General features: G+C 36.0%; 1 protein-coding gene across 1 annotated transcript; it reads right to left on the reverse strand.

Moving 5' to 3' along the window:
* Positions 1 to 383: 383 nt before the first annotated feature.
* LOC134233126 (uncharacterized) lies at positions 384 to 1,622 on the reverse strand. Its single transcript, XM_062715116.1, has one exon. It carries the CDS (start codon positions 1,620 to 1,622, stop codon positions 384 to 386), a length of 1,239 nt encoding a protein of 412 aa, XP_062571100.1.
* Between the last annotated feature and the right edge of the window lie 1,854 nt (positions 1,623 to 3,476).

Raw genomic sequence — 3,476 nt, forward strand, 5'->3', positions numbered from 1 at the left:
AGCTCATCCCGACTTCGTCGAGGTGGGCTAAAAAAATAAGGTATTTCTTAAGTAGAGAGTGAGGGAGGGGTGTTTCTCATTCCTGTCCAAGGAGTGTTCTAAGTTGCTGAAGCATGGATCCCATGATTTCTATCATTCTCATCATGCTAGAAATTTGAATGAAGTTCTGTGGTTCTTGTCTGTTAGATTGTTGGTAGGAGTACACTGTACAGAGCAGCTTGATGGTTTCCTGTCACCTGTCGACAGATTCCTAGAATTTGCCAGGATATGTCTCTTTTATGTATCTGTATATACTTCCCCTGATCATTGTGGACGAGGTCCTGTAAGTCATTTAGAGCTGTTTGTGCTCTCATTGGGTCTACATATCTGTAGCACAAGAACTCTTACAAGTGTAATAGAACATAAAGTGGAATGTATAATGCAGGAGATCCACCCAGTAACCCAGACTCTTGTTCTGGCACTAACTCATTTATGTAACAGGTTGTATTTTTAAGAGCAATATCCCATGACACAGCATGTCTCATATCTGGAAACCAGGAATGACTCTCTAACATCTCAAGAACCCTGTGTGTCATTGCATCTCTAGTTAAATTGTTGAGATACATTACATTTGACTGTGCTAACTTGACCTTTGTCATCTCTAGAATTGATATGGCATCTTTATATCTAAGGGTCTTGTAGTAAAACATTGCAATAAACAACATATCAGAAATACATCCGAACTTGGATGCTAATTTCAGCATATAAGTGGATGTTTTGTTAACCATATACACCTGTTTGTTTACAACTGAGCTAGTATATACCTTGAATGGTTGAAAATAGGTTAAAAACTGGTATAACCTAAAAGCAGTGCTCTGGAGTGCACATGCTGTAAACCTCCTTAACACGAGAACCTGGTACCGAGTCAGAGGTAAAATTATTAACTTTTCTACAGTACTTAATAAGAATGCCATACATCCGTGTAGGTATGCTGCTGGTAGATCATGGTTATACAGTTCACCTAATAGACTGAATTCAAAGAGGACCTTGGAGAGCAGTGCGTTTTCATCTGTATCAACAGATTGTCTCGGATTTTGAAGGACACTTGTAATACTGAACCCGATATATGGAATGTGAAGCAGTGATACCATACCCTTCTCATACAATTTATGAAGCGTAATAAATAATTTCTTTTGTGCTTCACCATGGATATCACTCCGAAACATGTTGTTTTCTGGAATAAAGAAGTTTGGACAGACCCCCTCATACACCCATTTAAGGATAAGTTTAAAACAGACCCAAAAACACTGAAGAAGATTTTGGGGACACCATTGAGGTATTAGGCTTTGTTGAATCGCCCAGAAAACTGCTGTCTTCATGTGATAGGAACATAGTAATTTTTCTTCATCACCTAATCCATTGTTAATGCAAGCTTTTAAGAACAGCTTTAGCAGCCCATAGGTTAAGAATTGACAATGGTTCATTGAATAGACAAGTTTTTGTTCTGCCAAAGAGAAGGAAATTCTCCATTCTTTGTCTGCGTGTTTTCCTAGTTTGTGTCCTATTGCTACAAAGTGGCATCCATTTCTGACTCCGTCATCAACAATATAAGACGGGTCCATGAGTGACATCTGTCTATCCATTTGGAGACAGGAGGTGGCCAAAAATCACAGACAAAACATAGGGCAGTGTCATACTCTGCTCCCACTACAATACCGCTTTCACAAGGACCATGTTCCTTAGAATTTGGCAAACCTGCTGAACATGTGATCTGTCTATATTTGGAACTGGATATATAGAGTCTCGCGTTTATTCTCATACATGCATTCTTTAAATATTCCCTGTGTGTTGGTGTCAGTAGTTCAAGTAAAGCAAATCCTGGTGGGCTTTCGGAACAATCACAGAGAATAAGCGTTTTTCTAAAGTAAAAATTCTGAGCCTGCTTTAAATTCCATATTACCGTGTGATCTTTTGGCCACCGCATTATGTCCAAATCTGACCCCCGCAGCCTGAATCCTTCTCTGTAACTCCCACTAGTCAATGACATATCCATTTCTTTTGATTTTATTACCTGATTCATAATAATTTCATTGAGGTCTACTATCTCTCTCCTCATGATCACCGTCTGTGAGGTCCCAACTATGTGACACAGACTCACAGACACAGACTCTGATAAATGCTGTAAACCCAAGTCCCTGCACAAAACATTCAAAATAAATATATAAATATGTTTTTTTTCATAATCAATGAGTCTAATATATAATGTAGTGTATCTAGACCAAAATCATACAGCTCATAGCATTTCTATATTTGTATAATATATCCCACTTGTTACTGTAACATCTGTCTAAAAAATATAAATTTTAGAATATTTTAAAGAACCATTGAGTAGTCTGTATTATTATAATTATTGATACATATACTTATTAGTTTGTTTTTTTTACTTACAACCACTTGTAGGAAGACATTTTAATATTATAGCATTCCTGTTAACCTTGAAAAATATAATTAGAATTGGAAAATCCCTATATTTTACTTTCAGTTTATAAATAAAACATTTGTGCAATCATGCAGTAATATCTTTATTGTATATCTGTATGAAATACCAGATGTCTTGGACTTGTTTTGTTTTGGTGTTTTGATTTCCCCATAATTGAAGATTTGGGGTATATAGATTTTGCTCGGTCCGTCCGTCTCTTTGTCTGTTTGTCCGCAATTAAAAACCTTTAACTTTGCCCATAACTTTTGACTTGGTAGGGCTATGGCTTTCATATTTCACAGGTGTATTTATTCTGACTGGTGGCCGCCCAGTATTCCGACAGCCCGGTGTCTAACGGCCGATAATTTGTAGTTACATATAACTAATTCATATAGCAGAAAACGGGAAGAATTACCCCTTGTCTGTGTATGGTTGGTATTGAAAATTAAATATGAAGCATTATCCCGCCATAAAATAGGTTATGCTTTGGTTTTTTATGCCCCCGTAATCAAAGTATCGGGTATATATAACTTTTTATTTATTTTTTGTTATACCCTTATATATAGCTTTCTTTCTTATACCCTTATAAATAGCTTTCTATATATTTAATAATTCCAATCTTCATTTTATTTATTGATTCCCTGTGTTTTGATTGGACGAGAACACGTTTTAGAAAAAGTTTAAACATCGATGAATTTCTCACTCAGAACTACTTTCTTGACGAAGCTTTTGGGCTATCGTATAAACAATGAAGGCAGTTATTTCTGGTCTGATTTAGCTAAATATTGAATACAAGAAACTTGAAATTCAATTAAATAAAATAAAACTGGTGACAAACAGAACTGACCAGCTGAAAGACGCCATGAAAATATTTATCCCACTGTTGGATCACGGGAGTGAATTTTAAAAATCGCGAGACATTCATAATATATGAAGCATAAACCAGTTCAGTTGTATCGTTGTGAAAGGAAAAAGAAATGCACCTCAAACTCTTGCCTTATTAGCATCACATTCATAT

The sequence above is a fragment of the Saccostrea cucullata genome, unplaced genomic scaffold (genome assembly GCF_032062105.1).
Source record: "Saccostrea cucullata isolate Sc308-1 unplaced genomic scaffold, CSIRO_AGI_Scuc_v1 ctg7072, whole genome shotgun sequence".
Classification (NCBI taxonomy): domain Eukaryota; kingdom Metazoa; phylum Mollusca; class Bivalvia; order Ostreida; family Ostreidae; genus Saccostrea; species Saccostrea cuccullata.